Genomic DNA, 25907 nt, shown 5'->3' with positions numbered 1-25907 from the left:
GTGAAGATACTGGTAAACTCTTGCATTAGGAAGCTGGAGAGGATTACGGTTGCACTAGAGAAGAAATTTGGCCGAGGCAAAATGTAAGAAAGGTTTTAAAGGGGGGTTGAAGTCGGCCAGTATAAGCAAAGATTATTGGTAAAAGGAAGAGAGGTCTTAAATGTTTATTCTCTCTCTCTCTCTCTCTCTCTCTCTCTGATAGTTATGTAAGAAAAGTACCTCCCGTTATGGTCCAGTGACTGCATTAGTTAAGTATACATGGACCTACCCTCACACACACACACACACACACACACACACACACACACACACACACACGAAAAAAACAACTTAGGTGTGTGTTATCTTTGGGTGTTTCATCATTTGGGCGGGGCTGAGGAAGTAATGTATGTATGTATGTATGTATGTATGAGAGAGAGAGAGAGAGAGAGAGAGAGAGAGAGAGAGAGAGAGAGAGAGAGAGAGAGAGAGAGAGAGAGAGAGAGAGAGAGAGAGAGAGAGAGAGAGTTTCCTTCGGTCTTCGTCTATCCATTTCATCGTCACTTTGATTTTGGTGATAGAAAGGACCGTTAATACTGATTATCTTTCATTAATTCAGTCACTCAGTCAATCACTCAGTCAGTCAGTCACTCAATCAGTCAGTCAGTCAGTCAGTCAGTCACACAGTCAGTCAGTCAATCAGTCAGTCAGCCAGTCATTCACTCAGTCAATCAGTCAGTCAGTCAGTTAATCAATCAGTCAGTCAGTCAGTCAGTCACTCACTCAGTCAGTCAGTCAATCAGTTAGTCAGTCAGTCAGTCAGTCAGTCAATCAGTCGGCCAGTCAGTCAATCGGCCAGTCAGTCAGTCAGTCAGTCAGTTAGTCAGTCGGCCAGCCATCAGTCAGTCAACCAGTCAGTTAGTCAGTCAGTCGGTCAGACCAGCAGTATGGTTTGCACACTCCTTGTTCCTCCTTTCCTTTCTTGCAACTTTATATGGTAACAAGGTAGTAGTAGGAGGAGGAGGAGGAAGAGAAGGAGGAGGAGGAGGAGGAAGAGAAGGAGGAGGAGGAGGAGGAGGAGGAGGAGGAAGTACTCTGGACATCCTGGTTTTCTTATTTGGTTAATCCGCGATGTGGTATATTTGGTGTGTGTGTGTGTGTGTGTGTGTGTGTGTGTGTGTAGATTGTTTTCTCAAGATTTTTCTACATATATTTCGGTTAATTTGGTTGTACAGAAATACAAATAGTGTTATGTTGGGTTTTAAATCGGGGGGGGGAGGGGGGGGAGAGGAGGATGTACCGGGTATTTAAATTACGAGAGAAAAGCGATTACGCAATTGTCAGTCTCTCTCTCTCTCTCTCTCTCTAGTTCCTGTCTCTTTACTCTTCCGTTTCTGACAAATGACGTTATTCTGGATACACTTTCCTATCTCTCTCTCTGGCGCCGCTTGAAACTTAACACAACGCAAAAATCTGTTAGTATATTATCATTCCGTGTGTGTGTGTGTGTGTGTGTGTGTGTGTGTTATGTATACAGCTGGTAGGGCAGGATGCTTTGAGGTGGCTACGTGATAAATGTTTCAGATCTCTCTCTCTCTCTCTCTCTCTCTCTCTCTCTCTCTCTCTCTCTCTCTCTCTCAGTTTAAATCAGTGTTACCAAATTACCGTACTCAGAACATCGCATTTATCAGTTTCAAACCCATAAGTGTCGTACCCGCACAAATAACGATATTCACTTAGTTATTGTTACCACTGCTGATTACTAATGTTCTTTAGCGATAGTTATGTGTCAGAAACTGGAAAGTACAACATGATGTGTACGATAATCTGTAACACCTCTTTCCCTTGCTGTCTCCATTCAGACATTCACTTCAGTCTATCGCGCGCCGTTGTAGTGGAAGGTTGTGCGCGACTCCTGCGTGGAAACTTATCATACCGCACCGGGGCAGCGAGTATTATCAGTGGTGGCTGCCGCCGTGGTAACCCAAACTGAGTTAATAGTCAGGCCGCGGCGGTGTGGTGCTGGCGAGGCGCAGACACACAGAAGCGGTTTTGCGAAGGAGGAAAAGAAAGGTTCATTCTGCCGCCGCTCGGTCAGTGTGTTGCGTTGAGTCGAGTCCGTAAAGGGTATTTCTGGCGCCCTTCCCTTCACGTGTGTACGCCCTCCGTGTGTGTGTGTGTGTGTGTGTGTGTGTGTGTGTCGGTTCGGTGGGTGGTGTGACAGGGGAAGCCCCACGCCACCACGCCCACCGTTGTTGCCATCACCACCACCACCACCTCCCTTCTATCCCATCACCACCACCACCACCTCCCTTCTATCCCATCACCACCACCACCACCTCCCTTCTATCCCATCACCACCACCACCACCTCCCTTCTATCCCATCACCACCACCACCACCTCCCTTCTATCCCATCACCACCACCACCGCCTTACCACCGCCGCCATCAACAACATCAAAATTGAACTTACAAACCAATAATTAAGTAACCAATTTTTCATGAAATATACCTTTATTCCACGTATGCTGCCGTGCATTAAAACAAGTAGATACTAATACATCGGAAAATGTATGTATTACTTTGACTGCTGATAACCATGAATGTAGTTCATACATGGTATGTATGTTTTTGTCAGCACATTAAAAGTTCAGCAAGTAGTAGTTTAAATTTAGGTGCCTCGTAAAAGTTTTTTTAAAAATGAAAATCATATATCAATCATTAAAACTACATTTTACACACACACACACACACACACACAGACACACATAGGGCAACACAACGTCGACAAGTGCCTGACAGCGACGAGAACAATGTAAAACGAAAAGAAAAAAATATCAAAGATTCCAACGTGAACGTGATACCGTCGTTCAAGCAACACTGACGCCAATGAGACAGACAACCACCACGACAACCACGGCCAGTCGAAGCGAAAACAAATACTACCCGGTTAACTTAATAAGAATAGTAATTGATAACTTGATAATACAGCCTTACAGATAAGATACTAAAGGAAACGAATGGACGGCAATCTACAAACAGGATAAATACAGTTCTGTTCGGAACAAAAACAGTAATCTCGTAAAATAAGAACAGAAGCACGTTATTAAGTGCCCCCGTTGGTAAGAAGCAAACGGAGGAAGCAAACAGACGGAGGCCCCGAAGCGCGGCTCGTCAAGGTCACGCCTGCACCACACGCCCGGCTGCCTCCTCCTTCCTCAGCCACCCGCTCGCTCACTCCCTCACTCCCTCACACTCCGCCCGCCATGGCCAACGCAAGGTAAAGCACTCCAGCCCCTCCCTGACATCTCTTCCATCCTGACAAGCTAAAAAATGAAGTTAAAATAGTAGTTAGTTTTGTTTCCTTAGTCATCTCTTTTGTATCCAAGTTCTTCGTTCTTTTCCTTCTCATTGCAATCCTGATATGTGTTCCTTCCATTCTGTCAAGCTAAAAAGGAAAGGAAGTTAAAGAAATATTTTTTTTTTTAGCCATCCTTTTTTCTCGTGGATTTCCTTCTCATTGTAATTGTGATAAATGCGCCTTCCATCCTGTCATTAAGCTAAAAAAAAGTTAAAATAATGAAAATAGTAATAGTTAAAATAGTTGATGCGAGTTTTTTTAGGCATCTTTTGTTCCTTCTTTTTTTTTAGTTCTTTTCCTTCACATTGTAATCTCCAACTTCATTATTTTTCCATTTTTTGCTTATTTAAGAAAAAGTAAAGTTAAAGCGTTAGTTACGACACTTTCTTAGCCATTTTTTTTATCTCGTTTTTTTCGTTCTTTTCCTTCTCATTGTCATAATTTATTTTTTGCCACTGGTTATTTCATTGTATTTTTAGTATTTTTGTAGATATTTCTATGGCCACTTATATTTGCTCCCGTTGAAGAAACATGTTTTAAGAGATTGAAATGTGCTTGCAAGTTGTGTTTTACAGGTTTTTACGTCACGCGGTAGATATTTTTTTCTTGCTTACATCACCTCTATACTTTTTTTTTTTGCACGTCTCTTTTTGGCTGCCACCCGCTTTGCAAACACTTGGCTGATCAACCTCGCCCTCTCCCACCAAGCGAACCCCAATCCAAGTCATTCTCCCCCTTTGTCACATGCATCACGGGGGGAGGGCGGGTTATGAAAAGGGGCGGGGCGAGTATTTCAGAGTTACCAGTGATAAGAGCAATGGAGAGAAGGGGAGGAGCTTAGCCGCCAAACTGCCTGATCTGAAAAGCATTATCCAGCTTCATGCTTCTTACTGACGGCGTGTTTTTTTTTTTTTTTTTTCATTGCATGACTATGGGTATTTTTTAATTGTATATATGGCAAAGTAATACTCTTACTTACAAAGTGTGTGTGTGTGTGAGAGAGAGAGAGAGAGAGAGAGAGAGAGAGAGAGAGAGAGAGAGAGAGAATGACCGAGCAGACTCAAGGATTATTGCTCCTTGCTCGCTGGTCAAACCGGTTTACAACATGGTACGCGAGGAAAAGGAAAAAGCTCAGTTTCCACGAAGGGAATGCTGAACATGGCACGGCAGCATATGTTGCACATGGAAAAATACAATTTATCTTTTTCATTCATTCAGTAATACCGCCAGTACGACACAGTAATAAGATTTGTATCCGTGCTCGTACAACCGAAACAAACTAGCGATATCAAAATAGGGAGTTCATAGTACCAGCTCGTTTGAAGTCAAATTGGTAGAATATGATTCATATAAACAAACTACACCAGAAAACATAATGTACGTTATGAACACAACAGGTGATAAGATAATCTTATTCAATGGTCGCAACCTCTGTGTCATGAGTTCAGTCCCAACTCGCCTCGGCTTCTCGGCTCACTCGTAGGCCTGGCAGAGCTACATAGTCACATGTTCAGTGGCGTACATGTGAAAGAAACACCTCAGCCACCCTCGAGGTGGTGTGATGTCTCTGTACATGGTAACGCTGATGAGTGTGGAGTTTCACCAGGTTTCGATCGGTCGCTAGAGCGAACGAACCGAACCCTGTCGTTATTACTGCTGCTGCTGTGAGTCGTTGGTGGTAAATACACACCATGAAGTCACTGGCATGTAAGCGAGTACAGCGTCAGATGACATTTCCTCTGAGAACATTTATAGTGTTTATTACTCATGACGAGCAGTCTCACTAAAACTCAAGAAGCAGTACAATCCGCTAAGAGACTCGCTGACATATGTCTGTAAGATAATACACTGCCAACGAGACATAACATTAGCTTCATTAAGGACTCTGCCATGGAGAAGGCTTTCAACAAAGTAAAGGTTAGTTGTAGCGCGGTGACAACATTCACTGTGTCGATCATGAGGCCCGCAAGAGCACCTCCGCGTGGGCATGGTGTGCGGGGCGGCGGAGCGTCGAGGCGGGGCGGGAACAAGTTACACGTGCAGAAACAGACCGAAAAAAACTCCCCGTGCTAGGCGGAAGAAATCGAGTGTGGGGAATAAACGAAAATGTAGTTACTACGTGCTACAATTCCAAGAGTAGAAAGAAAATATTAATAAAAATGTTTACAAGGCCGAGAATAATTGACAGGAAAAAAAGTTAAAACGTGCTACATTTACAGTTAAAAGAAAGAGGAACAAAATACGGAAAAGAGGTTTAGAAGTCCCACATTATAAGAAAAGAAGGATAGACGTAGGTATATGGAAAGCTACAAAGTGCCTCGTTTTCAAGATTCAAGGGGAAAAAAATCGTCATATAGACAAAAAAAAAAAAAAAAAAAAAAAAAAGAAGCGCTCAATTCCTGCACGAAGAGAAAATCGATTACATGTACATTCTGCAAGATGACTAAAGAAGAAAAATATATTGACAAGGTGACAATCAGAGACGGAGGCGGGACTGTTGCACGCGTTGTTCTTGAAAGAAATGAAAAAAAAAATATGAAAAAGAGAAATCGAATAAGAAGAAATTAAAAAAAAGGAAAATGAAGGTAAAATAAATGAAGAATGAAGTTAAAATAAGATGAATGTGTAAAAAAAAAAAAGGGAGAATGAAGGAGAAAAAAGGGGTATGAAGGTAAAAAAAAAAAAAATGAAGATAAAAAAGGAGAATGAAGGTAAAAAGAAGAGGAATGAAGGTAAAAAAAAAGAATGAAGATAAAAAAGGAGAATGAAGGTAAAAAAAAGAAGAATGAAGGTAAAAAAAAAGAATGAAGATAAAAAAGGAGAATGAAGGTAAAAAAAAGAATGAAGGTAAAAAAAAAGAATGAAGATAAAAAAGGAGAATGAAGGTAAAAAAAGAAGAATGAAGGTAAAAAAAAAGAATGAAGATAAAAAAGGAGAATGAAGGTAAAAAAAGAAGAATGAAGGTAAAAAAAAGAATGAAGATAAAAAAGGAGAATGAAGGTAAAAAAAGAAGAATGAAGGTAAAAAAAAAGAATGAAGATAAAAAAGGAGAATGAAGGTAAAAAAAGAAGAATGAAGGTAAAAAAAGAAGAATGAAGGTAAAAAAAAAGAATGAAGATAAAAAAGGAGAATGAAGGTAAAAAAAGAAGAATGAAGGTAAAAAAAAAAGAATGAAGATAAAAAAGGAGAATGAAGGTAAAAAAAACAAGAATGAAGGTAAAAAAAAAAAGGGGAATGAGGATAAAACAAGTTGGAATGAAAGTATAAAAAATTGGGGAATGAAAATAAAAACAGTGGAAATGAAGATAATTAAAGGAGAGGGAATGAAGGTAAAAAAAGAAAAAAAAAAGAGAAATGAAGGTTAAAAAGAAGTGTTCTGGTTGTCTAGTTCTCGCCAAGGCTGAGGGCGGTGTTTTTCTTTTCTTTGTTGTGTTAGGAAACTGTGGAGTGATTTTACCTCAACCACTCACACACGGATGACTCTCTCTCTCTCTCTCTCTCTCTCTCTCTCTCTCTCTCTCTCTCTCTCTCTCTCTCTCTCTCTCTCTCTCTCTCTCTCTCTCGTAACTGACACAAAACGCCATTTAACAAAGTAAGAAAAAATGCTTACGTAATATGTTAAAAACTCTCTCTCTCTCTCTCTCTCTCTCTCTCTCTCTCTCTCTCTCTCACACTCACACTCACACACACACACACACACACACACACACACACAGGGTGACTCAGAATGATTCAACAACCTATAACTGAGATTTGGGGCATGGATAGCGAATCCCTCCACCTCCACCACCACCACCACCACCACCATCGTCATCACCTCCACTCTCATCACTACCACCACTTTCTCCACTAACAGCACTATTACTCTACCACCATCACTACAATTACCCTAACCACCATTACTAACCACCACAACCACCACCACCACCACCATTACTCACCAATACTCTCACCACAACCACCTCCACCACCATACAATCACCCCAACCACCTCCCCTACCATACAAGCACCCCAACCACAATAATCGTAGCACCACAACTACCATCACCACTACCACTACCACCACAACAACAACCAGTACGTGACTCTAGCAAATCGTGAGTCAGGAAGTGAGTCAAGGCTGAGTTACTGAAGGGAAGAGAGAGGAGGAAAGTTGAGGAAGAGGAGGAGGAGGAGGAGGAGGAGGAGGTAACTTGGGTGGTGGAAAGAAGGAGCCATTGTATGAAGTTACCAGAGAGAGAGAGAGAGAGAGAGCGTTCTTAACATATTACGTAAGCATTTTTTTTTCTTACTTTTTTACATGGCGTTTTGTGTCAGTAACTAGAGAGAGAGAGAGAGAGAGAGAGAGAGAGAGAGAGAGAGAGAGAGAGAGAGAGAGACCACAACCTTGTCACCACACCACAAAAAAGGTCGCACTTCCGTTTTCCCTTTGAACGAATGAAAAAAAAAATAGCAATTGTTGACGTTCTGTGGATGGGGAGGGAAAGAATAGAGAGGAGGAGAGGGGGAGGGAAATGGATGGAGAGGAGAGGTGAGGTGGAGGGAAATACTGGAGAGAAGAGGAGAGAGAGAGGGAGATAATGGAAAGAAGAGGAAAGGGGGAGAGAGGAAGATTATGGAAAGAAATGGAGGGAGAGGGAGGAAAGGAGGGAAAGAAAAGAAGGGAGAGGGAGGAAAGGAGGGAAAGAAAAGGAGGGGGGGGAGGAAGGAAAGGATTGAAAGAAGAGAGAGAGAGAGAGAGAGAGAGAGAGAGAGAGAGAGAGAGAGAGAGAGAGAGAGGATGGAGAGAAGAGGAGGAGGAGAGGGAAGAATGGAAGGAAAGAAGAGGAGAAGTGGAGGGAAATAGGGAAAAGAAAAGGGAGAGGTAGGGAAGGATGGAAAAAAAGAGGAGGGGAAGAGGGAGGAAGAGATGAGACAGCAACAGAGGGGGAAGCAAAAGTAAGGAAAATTCTTGAGAGCGGAGGAGAGGTGAAGGAGAACAGTTCTGGGGTATTGGAGTTACCAGAAGGGAAAGGATACATGGGAAAGCTTTCATACAAGAACCATTTTTGATGATTGGCTTCTGCACGGCATTCATTTTCTCTCGTTTATAAATAAAACAACGAGAATGAACAGCTACATTTTTTATTAACGAGCGTCACTTATCGTATGAAAGTGTTATTGTTACAAGTCCCAGAGAAACACAGGTAATTTACGGTGATTTAAAGAATAGTTGAGTTTTTTGACACCCGCTGGCCGGCAACTTTGAATATACTCCAATGCATTAGAGAGAAAAAAAGGAAAATGAAGGTAAAACAAGGAAGAATGAAATTAAAATAAGATAAATGAATATAAAAAAAGGGAGAATGAAGGTTAAAAAAAAGGAAGAATGAAGTTAAAATAAGATAAATGAATATAAAAAAAGAGAGAATGAAGGCAAAAAAAGGGGGAATTAAGGTAAAGTAAGATGAGTGAAGGAAAAAAAAAAGGGGAATGAAGGTAAAAAAAAAAGGAGAATGAAGGTAAGAAAAAAAGGGGTGGGGGGGGAGAATGAGGATAGAACAAGTCGGAAGAGAAGGAAGGAAAAACAAATGAAGGGCGGGATGGAAATGGAGAGAAAACGAAGAGAAGAGAGAGGGCGAAAGAAGCAGTGGAGGCAAACGGTAGGAGGGAGGGAGGGAAGGCGGGTGGAGATATTTCCTGTGGAGCTTTTTACTTATTTTCCACATCCTTGACCTTGATCGTGAGGGTGGTGGTGGTGATGGTAGTGGTGGTGGTGATGACGGTAGTGGTGATGGTAGTGGTGGTGGTGATGGTGATGGTGGTGGTGATGATGGTGATGGTGGTGGTGATGGTGGTGATGGTAGTGGTGGTGGTGGTGTTGATGGTGGTGGTCATGGTGGTGATGATAATTGAGAGGTAGCCATTGTTTTCTGGGTTTTATAGTTTTTTTTTCTTTAATTCTCTCTCTCTCTCTCTCTCTCTCTCTCTCTCTCTCTCTCTCTCTCTCTCTCTCTCTCTCTCACTATGCCAGCCATGTTTCCTCCTCCTCCTCCTCCTCCTCCCTCCCAACTTGCATCCTTCCCCCCCTTCTCTCCTCGTTTTGACTGGCGTACCTCCTTCCCTCCCTCCCTCCACCTGTTGCCTCCTCTGCCTCCCTCCACCTCTCCCTCCCTCTCTCCCTCTCTCTCACTCTTTCCACTTGTTGAATGCACACTCTCTCTTTTTTTCTCTCTGTCTGTCTCTCTAGTCATGCTTTCCACCTGTTGAACACTCTCCTTCCCTCCCTTCTTCCCTCCTTCCTCCATTACTCCTTCCCTCCCTCCTTCCCTCCTTCCCTTCCCCTCTCACCTGTTGCTCTTCACACTCTCTTACTTTCCTCCTCCCTCCTCTCCTTCCCTCTCTCCTTCTCTCCCTCGTGTTCTTCTCCTTCATTCCTTCCCCCTCACTTCCTCCGTCATTAGACACGGGTTCAGCCGTAATTGCTGTTTTTTTGTTTTTTTGCGGTGGTATATTTAAAACACACACACACACACACACACACACACACACGGCACTACTTCTACTACTACTACTACTACTACTACTACTACTACTACTACTACTACTACAACCACTACTACTACTTCTACTACTACAACCACTACTACTACTGCAGCTACAACTACAAATACTACTTCTCCTTTTCCTCCTCCTCCTCCTCCTACTACTACTACTACTACTACTACTACTACTACTACTACTACTGCTACTACTACTACTACTACTACTACCACTTATGATAATAATAATAAAAAAAAAAAATTTTACTCTTGCAAAATGTGATAAAACGAGAGAGAGAGAGAGAGAGAGAGAGAGAGAGAGAGAGAGAGAGAGAGTGTCACCTTGGGCGGATGATCACAGTGACGGAGGGAGAGTCACGGGCGGCACTCCCTTCCTCCGTGTCACGAAAGAGAGGAAGAGAGGGAGGGAGGGAGGGAAGGAGGGAAGGGAGGGAGGAAAGGGAAGAAGAAAGGAGAGAAAAATTACCCCTCAATTCGTATCTCTGCAATTACTTAGCTCTGTGTGTGTGTGTGTGTGTGTGTGTGTGTGTGTGTGTGTGTGTGTGTGTGTGTGTTTAAAAAGGCGACTGAGCTAATCACCCAAATATTTGAACGTGTGTGCGTTTGTGTGTGGGTCTGTGTGTGTGTGTGTGTGTGTGTGTGTGTGTGTGTGTGTGTGTGTGTTATGACTACCAAGCTCCTTACCCTTTTGACCTCCTCCACCTCCTCTTCCTCCTCCTCCTCCTCCTCCTCCTCCTGTCCGGCTCCTCGTCTTCCCCCATTCCTCACTCCACATTTGCTTAAGAAACCCATCTTTATCCCCCTTCTCCCTCTCCCCCCCACGCCCTGCCCTGTAACCTCCCTTCCTCCTCCATTCCTTTCTTCTCTTTCTGCTCCTTCACACCAGAAACCCTCCTTCCCTTACCCTTATCCTATCCTTCCCTTCTTTTCTCCATTCCTTCCTTCCTACCTTATCTTGCCCTTCCTTCCTTTCTTTCTTTCTTATCCTATCCTTTCTTTTCTCCAGTCCCCCCTTTCTGCCCTCCTTCCTTTATCCCTATCTCGTCCTTTCTTCCTTTCCTTCTTTTCTCCATTCCTTCCTTTCTACCCTCTTTCCTTTACCCTTATCTTGCCCTTTCTTTCTTCCCTTCTTTCTTATCCTATCTTTTCTTTTCTCCAGTCCCCCCCTCCCGCCCTCCTTCCTCTATCCTTGTCCTCTCGTTTCTTTTCTATTCCTCCCGTTCTCTTGCAAATCTCTCTTCCTATCTCCTCCATTCATCCTCGCTCCCCCTTTCCCTCCCTCCCTCCTTCCATTCTTCCTTGCAAATCTCTCTTCCTCTTTCTTCCTCCGTAGATCATGTGTTCTCTCCCCTTCCCTTCTTTCCTCCATGCCTCCACACATAGCTTCCCTTTCTCCTCCTCCTTTTTCTCCCTCCTCCCTTTCCTCCTTACAAAACAGTCTTACCTCCCTCCGTTTATCCCTTCAGTCTTTCTCTCTCTCTCTCTCTCTCTCTCTCTCTCTCTCTCTCTCTCTCTCTCTCTCTCTCTCTCTCTCTCTCTCTCTCTCTTGCCTAACTCCCGTCCCCTAACTTCTCTTTTCTCTCTCTCTCTCTCTCTCTCTCTCTCTCTCTCTCTCTCTCTCTCTCTCTCTCTCTCTCTCTTGCTTAACACCCGTCCCCTAACATCTCTCTTCCCTCCCTCCTATCTTCTCTCCTTCCCTCCGATCTTCTCTCCCTCGTCTCTCCAACTCAAACTGTCACTTTCTCTCCTTTTAACACTTCCCTCCATTCCTCCGACCTCTGAGCCTCAACCCCCCCCCCTCTCTCTCTCTCTCTCTCTCTCTCTCTCTCTCTCTCTCTCTCTCTCTCTCTCTCTCTCTCTCTCTCTCCATTACCCAATACCCTTTGCGCCACCCCGTCCTTTCTCCCCTCCCCCCTAAATCTCCTTCTCTCCCTTCTCTCTCTCCCTTTCCCTCTCTCCCCTCCCTCCTCCCCTTTCTTCTCCCCTGTCCTTTCTGTTTTCCCCCCTTTCATCTCCTTGCCTCTGCCCTTTCCTCCCTCCTGCCGTCTCTGCCTCTCCCTCTCCCTTTTCCTCCCTCATCCCTGTCTATCCCTGCCCCTCCTTCCTTTTCCCTTTCCTTCGTCTTTGCCTCGTTCTTTCTCTCCACTCCTTCATCTCCTTGCCTCTGCCCTTCCCTCCCTCCTGCTGCCCCTGCCTCCTCCCTTTCCTCCCTCCTCCTGCCTCCTGCCTCCTGCCTCTTCCCCGTCTTTTCAGTCTTCCACCTTTTCATCTCCTTGCCTCTGTTCCTTCCTCCCTTCCTGCCGTCCCTATCTCTCCCCTATCCTTCGTCCCTGCCGCCCCCCTTTTCTCCCTTGTTCCTGCCGCCCCCGCCCCTCCCCCGCCCCCCTGCCACCTCTGCTCCTCCCCTGCCGCCCCCCTGCCGCCCCCCCGCCCCTCCCCCCCTCCCATGGTCGTCTCGTTGTTGCCTTCCAGACGGCCAAACAGCGGGTCCATGCACAACCTGTCCTCGCTCAGGGCCTCCAACGCCCCCCTCGCCAACGCCCACGGCAGGCACGGGTAACTCACGCTCTCTCTCTCTCTCTCTCTCTCTCTCTGTGCCACTATTTTTCGCTTGTCTGCTTTCTGTTTGCGTTGATTTTTTGTGTGTGTGCGTGTGTGCGTGTGTTCGCGTCGCCGCTTCTCTGATTCTCTCTTGTTTTCGATGTGTTGGTCCTTAATTAATCTCTCTCTTTATTTTCTTGCCCTGGCGTCAAAGGTTCTGTTTCTGCTGCTACTGCTCCTGCTGCTGCTATTCACCCGACTGCTGCCTCTGTTGTTGTTACTGCATCTACAACAATAACACCTACTTCTACTACTACTACTACTACTACTACTACTACCTCTGCTTGTTGGAACGATTGTCATGTCCCCTTTTCGTTTGCAAGTCTTCCAGTGCTTTCATTTATGCTTCTCCGAGTCTCACACCATATCTGCCTGCTCTTGCCTTCCTCCCCGCCCGCTGCTTCTCCTTTTTCCTCCTTTCTCTCCCACTTGCCCTCCTACAGTCTCTCTCTCTCTCTCTCTCTCTCTCTCTCTCTCTCTCTCTCTCTCTCTCTCTCGTCTTTCAAAAATTATTCTCCTCTCCAACGTCTCTCGAACCTCAACCTGTCACTTTCTCCTTTTAACACCTCCCTTACTCCATTCCTATCTCTCTATCTATCTATCTATCTCATTTAATATTACCATTCCTCTTCCCTTTCTCTTTTTTTTTCCCCGTTCTCTTCTCTCTCCCGCCATAGATCTTCTCTATGTCTCTCCAACCTCAAACTCTCACTTTCTCTCCCTTTAACATCTCCCTTATTCCATTATTATCTCTCTATCTCTCTATCTATCTCATTTAATAATACCATCCCTTTTCCCTTTCTCTTTTTTCCCGTTCTGTTCTCTCTCACGCCATAGATCTCTCCGTCTCTCTAACCTCAAACCGTCACTTTCTCTTTAACACCTCCCTTATTCCATTCCTATCTCTCTATCTATCTATCTATCTCATTTAATAATACCATCCCTCTTCCCTTTCTCTTTTTTCCCGTTCTGTTCTCTCACGCCATAGATCTCTCCGTCTCTCCAACCTCAAACCGTCACTTTCTCTCTCTTTAACACCTCCCTTATTCCATTCCTATCTATCTCTCAATCTACCTCCCACACACACGTCCTGAACACCATTGATATGAACCATCGGGCACGAGCTGTTTGTCGGGTGTTACGCGGCTCAGGGAAGCTTGGAGGTATGCTGGGCCTGCTTGGGTCTGCCGGTGGCCAAGATTTTGTGGTTGAATTTTTACCCCATGCCCAGCGCGGCCTCAACGTGTAGCTGACTTGTATTGTATGGGCTGCGGGTGACGGTCTGGTGGTGGTTTTGTTTGTCTATTGTGTTACTGACTCTCTCTCTCTCTCTCTCTCTCTCTCTCTCTCTCTCTGGTTAACACTGAGGTATGTTTCTCGCTATATATGCACATTATCGTCAATATTTATGTAACATTGCATGCATGTGGGTTGCAACGGTACACACACACACACACACACACACACACACACACAACACCGCCCCCCTCCACATATCCTCCTCCACACAACACCGCCCCCTCCCCCCCCTCCACACAAACAATACCCTTGCACACACGCAACCCACACACACACATTAAACCCCCCTTCACACAACACGCCCCCACTTACACAACACCCCGCCCCCCCCCACCCAACACCCACCCAGGCACCCCCCAACAAACACACAACACGCCACCACCCACATCTACACAGCACGCCTTCTCACCCCACCCCCACACACACAACACGCCTCCACTTAACACAATACCCCGCCCCCCTCACACCCAACACCCACCCAGGCACCCCCCAACAAACACACAACACGCAACCCCCCCCTACCACACACATCTACACAGCACGCCTTCTCACCCCGCCCCACACACACACACATACACAACACGCCCCCAACCCTACCCACACCCAAACAACACGCCCTCTCGCTCACAGACACACAAACACACACACACACACAACACCCTACCCCCCCCACCCCCACGCACACCTCATCATCCGTCCTCGCCCTGCCGCAGAGCCCGCGAGGCACAGTACAACGTCGAGGAGGGCGTGGTGAAGCTGTACTTGCGCGGCCGCCCCCTCAACCTGTACGTGCCCACGCCGCTCCGGGAGGACTACAACCCCGCCGGCACCTCCGCCCCGCCGCCCGCCAAGCTCAAGCTGGAATGGGTCTACGGCTACAGGTACGTCATCATTATTATTATTTTTATTATTATTATTAATATTATTAGAGGCGAATCCCTTTACCTCATATTAGTGCACCCTCATCCCCTTATCAAAATCCCCTTTATCATAGTCCCCCACCACCATCTGTCTGTCTGTGTGTCTGTCTCACCCAACCCAAAAGTACCACTCCCTCTCAGTACCCTCTTTAATTTAACTAGCCCGCATAACCTCGGCCACCTCTTTGGATTCTTTTTGGGAGCAGCGAGCAGCGGGCTTTTTTTTAAATTGTTGTTTACTTTTTTTGTGCCCTTGAGCTGTCTCCTTTGTTGTAAAAAAAAAAAAAAAGGCCGTTCCTAAGCATCCCTATCGGTCATATTACAAGCTCTCCCTTACTTACGTCAGATGTTTTAAGCGTCGTATTAGTGTGTATTAAGTTATGTGGCTAGTATGTCTTTTTAATTCCTTTACATACCCCATCCCACACCCAGTCACTCACCTTTCCCCCACTTACCCCGAGCTCACCAACCCCTCTAACCTCCTCCCCTCGTGTTCCTCCCCCAGGGGCCGCGACTGCCGGAACAACGTGTACCAGCTGCCGACGGGAGAGATCGTGTACTTCGTGGCGGCGGTGGTGGTGCTGTACAACGTCGAGGACCAGATGCAGCGACACTACCTGGGCCACACCGACGACATTAAGTGGTGAGTGTTGGGCTCCAGGTGGTCGTTGGGCGAAGGGGAGGAGGAGATGATTGTAGTAGTAGTAGTTGTAGTAGTAGTAGTAGTAGACAAGTATTTCTTTTTCATTTTGTAGTATTTTAGGTTAGTAATTGTCTGAAGAGTTGAGTAAAATGGGCGATGCATTTTCTACTACTAAGAGAGAGAGAGAGAGAGAGAGAGAGAGAGAGAGAGAGAGAGAGAGAGAGAGAGAGAGAGAGAGAGAGAAACTGAGAGAAACTGATAAGCCGAGAGCGAGTACAGATGGCAAAAGTAAGTTTCTCTCTCTCTCTCTCTCTCTCTCTCTCTCTCTCTCTCTCTCTCTCTCTCTCTCTCTCTCTCTCTCTCTCCTTTGTTAGCTTTGCATGCCGCCTTGATGTAAGTGTCAGTGATGGCTCGATTAGATACGGACAAGATAACACACTCACTCACTCTCTCTCTCTCTCTCTCTGGCCTTCTTTTAGCATCCTCATCCCCGCAGCCTCCCACTCCCTTACTCCTATCCCCGCCTCTGTTGCTTTACTCTCTTCTTGTCTTTTTTACTCCTCTCTCACCGACTGGTCCCTATTATTGAACGTGCCGAGCTCCCTTTATTACTATTTCCCAAGGTCTCAGAGAAGACTAATCGGGTATTAATGGGTGTCTTTTCCCGTTCAGGGGTCGTGTAGAACTGTCGCTAGGATCACAAACCAGGCTTTTCAAACAGGGGAACTGGGAGACCGACACTTAAAAATACGGACTAAAGAACTATGCTTATAAATTACCTTCCTCTTCCCCCTCCTCAGCCTGGCCGTCCACCCCAACAAGCTGATCATCGCCACGGGGCAGACGGCGGGGCATGACAGAAGGGATGCTCGGGTAAGTCTTAGAGGAGTGTGTTCGTTCTTTTCAGTGCCCCCTCGAAGGCCCTTTTTGTTGAGTATATCCCCGTGTGTCATTCATGCTTCCCTCCTTATGTGTGTTTCATGTGTAGGGATCATGCATTTAGGTTGTGTGTGTGTGTGTGTGTGTGTGTGTGTGTGTGTGTGTGTGTGTGTGTGTGTTTTGTCCTAATTGTTGTATATACTGTGTTCTGTATTAATGTGTGTGTGTGTGTGTGTGTGTGTGTGTGTGTGTGTGTGTGTGTGTGTAACATGGATCACAGGCATACACAGGATAGCATAGGAAAGATAACCAATATGTGTGTCACCATTTACCACCATACCTTTACCTACAATCCCCCCCTCCCCCACATAATACACCCCCTCGGACCCCTACCATCCCTACCCCTACCATCCCCCTTCCACTATACACCCATTGTAGTGGGGCTGATATGTGACAAATATCAAGAAAGATGTTCGCATCTGGCAGGAAGCATGAAAATTGCTATATTAAGGTTTAAATGTATGCTGATTCCGACTAGATCTGGTGCCATTTGATTGGATCAAAGTAACCTGCTCAAATTTGAGCTTTTTGGTGAAGGGGGTCTTTTTCCACTTTGTATCGATTTCCGACTGTTTCTATGACGTAGCTGCAGTTGCTTCTAGATCTGTCATCTTATTCTGGTTACAGATATCATTTAGCAGCATACATTACTGACAAGAGGGTACACATGCCTCTAAAACGTTGTATGGCTTTCATTTTTGTCCGATATATTTCACCATCACAGGACCGTCAACCTGGTATGCTTGTTTTGAACAATGTTCTTTTCCAAGGACAAAACCCGCAATCACATCCAATTCATTGCTGTCTGTGTTGATTCAAATATACAACTGATTCCACACCACATCTTGAGCTCAGACACAGGCCAGTCAACTTGGCTAGACAAGATAAACAGACTCTTGCAAGAGTCACAGGAAGTACCTGACGATATCTCTTGGTCAGCTCACTTCGCTAGCCTCCAGGATATCCCTCGTCCACCAGCGATTACTGGGCTCTTGCCACTTTTTCGTGACAATGCACATTCATTGGCCATGGTGAAGCATGGAATGGATGTGATTCAGAAAGCCACCCAGCTCGTCAATCCTGGACAGACACCGGTCATCGTCATGGATCAGCCACTGTATGCCATTGGCAAAAAAATTCAATGGTCATGGCCCCTCCACTATGGTGAAGAAAGATATGTGGTGATGCTAGGTGGCCTTCACATCGAGATGGCTTTGCTGAATGTGATGGGAGACTGGCTGAATGGCAGTGGATGGGCGGCTGTGATGGCGACAGCTAACGTCACAACAGAAGGCAGGGCAGATGCCCTTCAGAAAGGTTCATACACATCCAGAGCGCAATGGGCCCACCAGGTGACTGCTGCGGCACTCTACATATTACAAAGGCGTGCGTATGCTGCACACCAAGAGGCAGCAACACCAGAAGATACACTGACGTTCGAAAACTGGTGTCAACACATGGAATCAGCGCACCCACAGTTTCAATACTGGAGCAAAGTCCTGAAGCTGGAATTGCTGTTTCTCCAATTTCTGAGATCTCAACGGGAAGCCAACTTTCAGATGTATGTCGAAACCCTCGGCAAAATCATACCATGGATGTTTGCGATGGACCATATTCACTACGCAAGGTGGCTAACTGTCCATGTGATTGATATGTTGAGACTGCAAAGTCGATGTCCAGCTGTCAATAAACACTTCGTGGAAGGAAACTTTGTCACTCAGAAAAGCTCACACAAATTTTCGACACTTGCTCATGATCAGGTCCACGAGCAACAAAATGCAATTTTGAAAGGTGATGGAGGGATTATCGGGATCACTGAAGACCAGTCGGCTCTGAAACGTTGGATGGTAGCAGGTCCTGAGATCAGCAGAGTTCTTAATGAGTTTGAAAGCAGGTACACACAAAAAGTGGAGAAGACTACCGTCACCATGAGCAGATCCACAGTGTGCAGAAACGGTTTGCTTCAAACACAAAAAATGTTGTTGAAGCAATCGAAGAGATGGGAAACCCTTTCTTGGATGACAGTAGTGACTTGGTTGCATTGGACACAAAACTTATAATGTCTGAGACAGTGGTGAATAACATGCAAGCAGCAGAACAACTCGGAAAAACACAATATGAAGCGTTCGTAGACGAGAGAATATCTGGATCTTCCAAACCATTCTATGACCCCATTCAGAAGAACAACTTGACACTGTTCAAATCGGGCAAAATGAAGACCTCACAAAAGAGCAGCAAAGCTGCTGCCGTGAAGAGCGATGTTCAGCTCTTCTCAAGGTTGTACATCTCATGCCAGTCTCGAGATGGAGACCTTGACTCGTTCTTCGAACACGAGAACCATCCGTGGCCACCATCACTCGCTGAGAACAACACGATGCGCCATGCGAGCAAAGCCGATCTGATGGACTGTCTTGAGGCATTGGCACCACGACCAGTCGATGCACCTGAGGTTGATGTTACAATTATTGATGGAGCAGCTTTAATGTACATTTTGGATCCCAAACAGTCCAATAAAGTCGTCCGAACATTTGGTGAATTTGCGCAGTTGATCTTCCTCCCCTACATCTTAACGAAGCTACAGTCTGTGATCCGGTTGGATGTAGTATGGGATGTTTACAAGGACGGGAGTTTGAAGTCGTGTACTCGAGAACTACGTGGTACGGGTGAACCTCTCAGAGTTGCTGCCAGCACACGACTACCGCAGAACTGGAAAACGTTCCTCCGGGTAGACTCCAACAAAACAGGGCTATTCAAATTCCTCGCGAGTGAGTTAGCATCATGCCACCTACCAGAGGGTAAACTTGTCCTCACAACCTGCCAGGAGAAGGTTCTCTCCAATCCAGACATGGATGTACATGGACTAACCCCATGTACACAAGATGAAGCAGATGGTAGAATGCTCCTGCATGCATCTCATGCATATCAACAAGGTCAAAAGAGAGTTCTCATCCAGGCAACAGACACAGATGTTGTTGTTCTAGCCATAAGAACAGCAAACATCCTTAAGGACTGTGAGTTGTGGGTCGCATTTGGTCATGGGAAACACTTCCGGTACATAGCTGCACACAGCATTGCAGATGAGCTGGACGATGAGTCTTGTCAAGGGTTGCTGTTTCTACACGCTATCTCAGGTTGTGACACAGTGTCAGCATTTTGTGGAATAGGCAAAAAGACTGCATGGGAGGTATGGAGAACATCGGACGTCTTCAAATCACTGTTCAGTAGACTATCCTCCCACCCAGCACAATGTGTGATGCTGATTTGGTCACGTTGGAGCGATTCGTTGTACTGCTCTACCAACGTACGTCACCACTCCTGAGAGTTAATGAAGCACGGAAAAGACTATTCGCTTTTGGAAACCGGAAGTTAGAGAACATCCCTCCAACCCGCGCTGCATTGATGCAACATGCTAAACGTGCAGCATTCCAAGCCGGCCATGTGTGGGGTCAATCACTGGTCGCAAATGTCATAACCCCCTCTCCGGCAGACTGGGGCTGGGAGAATGTTGGAGGTACCTGGTCCCCAGTATGGAGCTCCTTGGGAGAAGCATCAAAAGTGTGTCGCGAACTTGTCAAATGTGCCTGCAAAAGTAACTGCACGGGCAGGTGCAAGTGTTATAAATCAAACTTGCCCTGTACACAGTTGTGTGCATGTGGCGGACAGTGTATTAGACATTGAACATGTTGAATGGACATTGGACTTGCCATGGGACAGTAACCGGTGTATGGTGGGAGGATCGTATATTCATATGACAGTGGTTTGATTTGCGTTGCATTGTTTGTGAAATAAAAAGTTTATGCTACATCAATAACGGTCCATACCTTACACATATTATCTCAACTGGCATTTACACTAGCAATATTTTGAGACATAGTACCATATTTAATGAGTAGGAAATAGATTTTCATTAATGGTGACACTAATTTTCATATTAGCATAGCACATACACATTCAATCATCCAAACAATAGTTTTATAGTGATCTGTGACCATCAAAACATGGGTATAGACACCTCATTTGTGCGATTATCTGTAGTATTCGCCGAGATATGGCAGAAAATAGATATTTCGGCAATGGCCGCATTAATTTGCATATTTGAGCAGGTTCCGTTGCTCCAATCAATTGGCACCAGATCTAATCAGACTTGGCATACCCTAAAACCCTCATATACCAATTTTCATGCTTCCTGCCAGATGTGAACATCTTTTTCACATATCAGCCCCACTATTGATCCTCTCCCCATCACCCTCAACCACTACACCCCCTCACATTACCCCTTCGTCCCTCCCTATATACATAATCAAATCAGCATTACTATCCCCCATGAATCATCTCTCCCCCCCTCACTACAGCATCCTTATCCCATTCACTACCACTTCATTCCCCTAAACCCACCCATGACCCGATCAAAACATGTATACTGTCCCTCTCTGACTCGAGCCTTCCCTCACCACCAGCTTCTCAAATACAGCATCCATATCCCTTTTCATCTCTCCCCTTTACTACAGTCTACAGCATTCTCGTCCCATTCACTGCCATGCACTTCATTCACCTAAACCCACTCATAACCCGATCAACACATGTATATTTCCCTTATCGTATTCCTACCTTCCCTCACCACCAGCTTCTCTACTACAGCATCTTTATCGCTTTTCATCTCTAGTCTTACCATCTCTCCCCTTTACTCTCATTCACTATCACTCCAATCACCTAAATCCACCCATGACCCGATCAAAACAGGTATACTTTCTCTCTCTCATTCGTATCTTCCTTTAACCACCAGCTTCTCTACTTCAGCATCTTTATTCCTTCTTATCTCCAGTCAGCATTTCGCATCATCTCATTTATCGTCTCCTACAGACACCCAAACCTTACGACTACCGCCACAAACCCCTCACAGCCACCCATTCTTTCACTGTGGTAGCTGATAACCTCCCCCTCAAAAAAACTCCCACCCCCCCATCCCTTCACTACGGTAGCTGACAACCCCCCCAAAACCTCACTCACTAAATATCTCCCTCCACTCAGACTATCAACATTTTTATACCTCTTTACTTTTCTTACACACAACAATCTATGCAACCCTATTACATCTGATTTCTGTAACTACAACCCCCCCCACACACACCTACACACCTCCCAACTGTAACAGACACCCCCACCATATCGTTTTCAATAACAAATCACAACACCTCTCCTCCCGAAATTGACCTATCTTTCGGCCACTCCTCTAAATCTTTATAGGAGCAGTGAGTAGCGTTTTTTTTTTATACATTTGTTACCTTTTTTATGCCCTTGAACTGACTCTGCTGTAAAAAAAAAAAAAAAAAAAATATCGAGCTTCAGAAATACGTCCCCATCCATTCCTTGTCTCCCTTTCACCCCACCACTAACCGTACCCTCTTCCCTCTACTGACACTACACCCCCAGCACCGTCTTCTCTTCTTCACCCCTTCATTACCCATCCTCTCTTCTCTTTTCTCCTCCCTTCCACTACCACCTCTTCAGATCACCTCCTCATTCTTCCACACGTGAGTCACCCCCATCAGCAACACCTTACCTTCTTCCTCCACCCCGTCCCCTCCCTCTCCCCCGCTGCCGCCCACCTGAGTGCAATAAATAACCCCTTGTGTGTGCGTGCGTGTGTGTGTTGCTGGCGGACAGTCTTGGCGTCTCAATCCACCGACAGACCCACTGAGTCCTGAAGCCGAGGAGTGGGTATGTAGCAGCCACGCCCCTCCTCCTCCTCCTTCTACTACTACTACTACTGCTACTACCACTACTACTACCACCACCACTACTACCACTATCACTACCACTATCACTACCACTACTACTACTACCATTATTTTATTGTTTTATTTTATTTTCTTCTTCCTCCTCCTCCTATGGGCTGGGTAGCGTAGCGGTAGAGGTCTTGATAGAGTAGTGGTCCAGGACAAGGAAACTATATACAGGAGATGCGGCTCTTCACTAATGATTGGATGCAGTTTAAGTGGCGCCGCCCAGCAACCCCTCAGATTTAGAGGAAACTCCACCTTGTAGGGTAATGATATATTATTGGTATCTACGCACCGTTTCCACCTCGCCATATCAAACTTATTATTGAACATTGGTGTACTAATGAGGCAAAGAAAAAAGTGGCGTTTTGGCATGGGAGTCAACAGATATCTAGTGCCTCAACTGCATACAAAACATGGCCACTGGATTCATTCAATTACTGAGGCAGGTGGGCTGTTTTAGTGCTGATCAAATTTTTCGCCAACTGTACACAGCCTATCATAGTGCTTATTGCTGTACATAACACCCCACCAGCCCAACCAACAGCTCCCCGCATGCTAAATGGAAGGGAAGGGACTTGTATGGCGGTAAAGGCACAGACAGAGGCAGCAGGATGGGTTGCAGAAGAGAGAGTTTTCTTTATCCTGGCATTTGGTACATCACCCCTCTGAAGACTGGGTGCGTTTTTAGAGATACTGAAAATGTCTGTGTCCGTGTCGGCGTGGGTGGAAGTGAGAGGCACTGGAGTAAAGGCGGTCATATATACGAGTATGACTCCCTCCCTCTTCTCGGCAGGAGGGCTGGTGATGTGTTGCGTAGGGCAGTAGGCACTATGATAACCTGTGTATAGTAGGGCTTGAAATTCGCTCAGGACCAAGAACAGCATAACACCAGCTTGGTTGCTGAACGCGGAATCTTCGCGATTCCTAGGGCCATAATGTTTAAACTGCAAACTACAGTAAAGGGGACGGGGTAGAGGCAGCGTTACCAGCTACTCAGCACATCGTATTTGCATGTGCTCGACCCGAGACTGCCGCGTACACACAAATAACGAGGTCCAGTCATACTTATTGTTGAAATCATTAGTAATTGATGGCTTTGGCCAGTGTGAAAGGATAAATCAACGTTCGTAATGCTGCTGATCTGATTATCGTATTTTGGAATGATTACCGCACGCTGTTACATTGGTGCTGCCATCATGCGGGCATTCTCTGCAGCCCCCTAATGTCAAATATGGCGTATATAGCCCCATCTGTATATAGTCTCCTTGGTCCAGGCTGTGAGTCCTGACCGAACGCCACCTAGCGGGAGAAGCAATCCTCTCCTGTAACCTTAGCAGGACTGCCTAATATGATCTTAACTCTATAGATTACTTTTTCCTCCTCTTCGTCTTTCTGCCTGATCTTCCTCCTCCTCCTCAACTAGTAATTCTTCCTTCCCCGACCCACCCACACACACGCCGTCACCCCCGCAACACCTCGTCTGCCACGTGTCTCTGCCTCCTCTGCGCACAGTAATCACGCACTGACCACGTATTTTTTGTATTGTTTGTTGTCTTTTTCATTGCTATTATTAGTGACAGTTCGACCAAAGCATTAAAGTTCCAGTGAAATAATATCAAAATTAGTAATAATGATAAGGGAGTCAACGAGAGGTGTGCGCCGGTCGTTCACACGCGCCCCTCCCCGTAGCCTCAGCTCCGGGGAGGCTGGGCGTGTGTGTGCGTGCGTGCGTGACGCGGCGACGTGGCACTCCACCTGGTGTGCATTGTTCAGGTGTGGTGTTCGTACGTTTGTGTGTGTGCGTGTGTAGCTGGGTGGGAAGTGACCTAACTCGGAGGCCGCCTGCTATGTCTACTTACCCCCCGCGCCTGCCGCCTTTAACTCGGCCCCGCGCCGCGAGGGTGATGAATGAGCCCCTTCCCCCGCCCACCGTGCCTTCCCCCTAGCAGAGAGGGGATGCTCGGGTGACCCTCGTGTGGTGACCGCCAGGCCCACGTTGATTACACCCTATTTTTTTTTAGGGAAGGGCTTTATACAAATGGTTTAAAATTACGTCCCTGTCATTCACCACTCTCCACTACCTTCATGAGGAGCGCCAAGTCACAACATAAACTTCTAAAAGTAAGCACAAGTACAAGCACTACATGTCGAGCCATCAACATCATTTGTATAGCCTCAGAAAGGTTCATTCAAAGATGCGAACCCTGAACGAGTTCGAATCCGTTTGGGTCGCTCTGGGTTCACGTCCCTGAAGCTCGCCGGTGGAGGGGGGGGGAAGGGGGCATTCATAGGCAGCGTGGAGGCCCTGCCATGCATCACCCTCTTGATAATACCACTAAGACACTGTACACTTTTAAATATGATCATTAAACTTTTTGCCTGTTGCCTTCACACCTCACCTCGCAATGTCTCCCGCCCGACGACAGCCTCTCACCAACACCTGTCCCGCACGCTCTGTTCAGGCTGCCTTGGCGGCTGTGCCACATCATTGTCACTTACTGACCACCATCAGAGGCTTCATCTCTCCCTCACTCAATCGTCACACGCCTCTAGGATATAAGAAGAAGTAGGGAGAGAGTCACTAACCACGCAACCAGCGACAAGCATCGTATTGGTGAATATTCGCCAAGGTAATCTGAACAGAGTGTGATGTGATGCTCCACAGACTGATACTCACACACATCAGCACGTTATTTGGTTATTCATATCTATACAACAACTGCCCTGTATATCTGTCAGCAGTTATTTAATTATTTACCTACACGCTCCGAATCCGATATAAAAATTGTGCCTGATTCCATTGGTGTAGCCACAAAATAATGTGAATATGCCAGCAGGAGCTTGTTTGGTCTCGTGTATTTATGTAGGTGATGTCGGGCAAGCCTTGCACCTGCCTGCGCCACTGTTATAAAGAAAACATGTATTATTTCCACGGTCCGCTGGGTAGGATACATAACTGTGGACTCTACACGAGGTGAATGAATGTGCAAAAAATTCTTGTAACCTGTGATCACCGCCCTCGTGGGACAGGTGTGCGCGAGGCCCTTAACACCTGCAGTGGCGGTGGTGAGCAGTAGCGATCCCGCAATCCCTCACCCCCGGCAGGCCCTTGAATGCTCTGCCGCCGCCACCACCGCCAGGCGCCACCGTATTAATAAATCACCACTAGCATTACAGACCAAAGCCAGATACTCTCATGCAGAAACAACTACAACAACAACAGTATTATCAACAGTATATTGACAACTATTGCAGTTCCACCTACTACAGCTATTACTACAACTAACCCAACCACACACACACACACTATGATGTCGATTGTAGTGTAGGTGAAGAATAGTAACCAAAAGGACAACAAAATAATTAATCATCACATTTCCTCCCTCCCTCCTTACACCCCTCTTCCCTCCTCCCCTGCACCACCTCACGGCCCGACTAAGATAAGGATGCTTGCGGTAATTAAATACGTAGCCTTCCATTATTATTATTACTATATGCATCCTCTATTCTCTCTCTCTCTCTCTCTCTCTCTCTCTCTCTCTCTCTCTCTCTCTCTGCATGATGCGTGTTTGAAATAGCCAGTTTTTGTACCCTTTCCCTTTCTCAATAGCCTAGTTCACCCTATGTCCTTATTATACGTGAAGGAATGTATTGTCTAATGTCAACTTGCACATCCCTTTCGTCTCCTTGGTCTGGAGCGTGAGACTTTTCACTATAATCTTCCCTTTTATATTATGGAGAACGGGAGGAATGTGAGGGAGAGGAAGAGGAATAGAAACGAAAGGATGTGATGGCCATTGATGACAGAGGCAGATAGGAGAGGGAGAGCAGTGAGGCAA

The 25907-nt window shown here is 46.0% G+C and overlaps 1 protein-coding gene across 19 annotated transcripts in view; it reads left to right on the top strand.

Moving 5' to 3' along the window:
• LOC127005210 (echinoderm microtubule-associated protein-like 2) overlaps nucleotides 1-25907 on the top strand; it is a 137015-nt gene that overhangs the window by 92610 nt on the left and 18498 nt on the right. For 8 of the 19 annotated variants that reach the window (XM_050873924.1, XM_050873921.1, XM_050873920.1 and 5 more), the window contains 5 exons: nucleotides 12356-12439; nucleotides 14497-14664; nucleotides 15209-15346; nucleotides 16147-16219; nucleotides 21950-22003. In XM_050873924.1, coding sequence (XP_050729881.1) covers nucleotides 12356-12439; nucleotides 14497-14664; nucleotides 15209-15346; nucleotides 16147-16219; nucleotides 21950-22003 — 517 coding nt within the window. Of the gene's footprint in view, nucleotides 1-1827; nucleotides 2073-2970; nucleotides 3260-12355; nucleotides 12440-14496; nucleotides 14665-15208; nucleotides 15347-16146; nucleotides 16220-21949; nucleotides 22004-25907 lie in introns of those variants that run through there. The other 11 variants (XM_050873925.1, XM_050873928.1, XM_050873927.1 and 8 more) reach the window with 9 other exon arrangements.

This window comes from Eriocheir sinensis, chromosome 29 (genome assembly GCF_024679095.1).
Source record: "Eriocheir sinensis breed Jianghai 21 chromosome 29, ASM2467909v1, whole genome shotgun sequence".
Lineage (NCBI taxonomy): Eukaryota > Metazoa > Arthropoda > Malacostraca > Decapoda > Varunidae > Eriocheir > Eriocheir sinensis.
This window is presented reverse-complemented; position numbering and strand designations above follow the sequence as displayed.